General features: G+C 47.5%; 1 protein-coding gene across 1 annotated transcript; it reads left to right on the top strand.

Annotated features, from left to right (window-relative positions):
- Positions 1-220: 220 nt before the first annotated feature.
- LOC120294988 (major allergen Pru av 1-like) lies at positions 221-810 on the top strand. Its single transcript, XM_039316201.1, has 2 exons — positions 221-368; positions 506-810. The coding sequence occupies exons 1-2, from the start codon at positions 221-223 to the stop codon at positions 808-810; spliced, it is 453 nt and encodes a 150-aa protein (XP_039172135.1).

The raw sequence follows: 810 nt of genomic DNA, 5'->3' as shown, positions 1-810 counted from the left end.
AAAAAAGGAACTCAAAAAAACATAAAAAAGTAGCCCGTGCCTACCCAAAGGTCCCGAAAGAGTCTATATTGTAAGACGGTCTCCTCTACATCTCACTCTCGCACCCTATCTATAAATACATTGAACTGCGCTCCGAAATTTTAGATCAGGACTTCACTCCTACTCGCAATTCTCATAATTCCTTTTCAGCTTTTAGCAGATTTTTTTCGGACAGAGAATCATGGAATACTTCAGGACTGAGATCAAGTCCTCCATCCCCCCAGCCCAGGCGTTCGAGGCCATCGTTAGGGCCTTAAACCTCATCTCCAGAGTCTTATTGCCTTTCCTCAAGAGTGTCGAGCTTGTCGAGGAGACCACTGGCAGCGAAGGTTAGTAAATTTACTTGGTTAATTCAAATGTTCCTAAACCATTAAGATGGCGATGTCGTGAGTCAATGGTGTTTCAAAGCAGTGCTTGCGATTTTCGAAACCGGTGGCGTCTCAAATGTGACTTGCGTTTTCTATAGGCCATCGGAACAAGGTAGTGAAGCACAAGCTTGAGGTCCTGGATGGGAGCTACTCCTACTCCAATTCAATCACGGAGAGCAACATGCTGGCCAACACCTTGGAGAACACTAGCTACGAGGTGAAGATCAGTGCATCACCGGAGGGAGGCTCGGTGTGCAGGAGCGCTAGCAAATACTTCGCCAGGGGCAACGTGGACAACACCGAGGAGAAGATCAAGGCTGTGAGAGAGAAGGCTTTCACTATGTTTGGGGCCATCGAGGCTTGCCTCGCGAACCCTGAGACTTGTGAATCTGTGTGTGGTTAA

This window comes from Eucalyptus grandis, chromosome 1, assembly GCF_016545825.1.
Source record: "Eucalyptus grandis isolate ANBG69807.140 chromosome 1, ASM1654582v1, whole genome shotgun sequence".
Lineage (NCBI taxonomy): Eukaryota > Viridiplantae > Streptophyta > Magnoliopsida > Myrtales > Myrtaceae > Eucalyptus > Eucalyptus grandis.
This window is presented reverse-complemented; position numbering and strand designations above follow the sequence as displayed.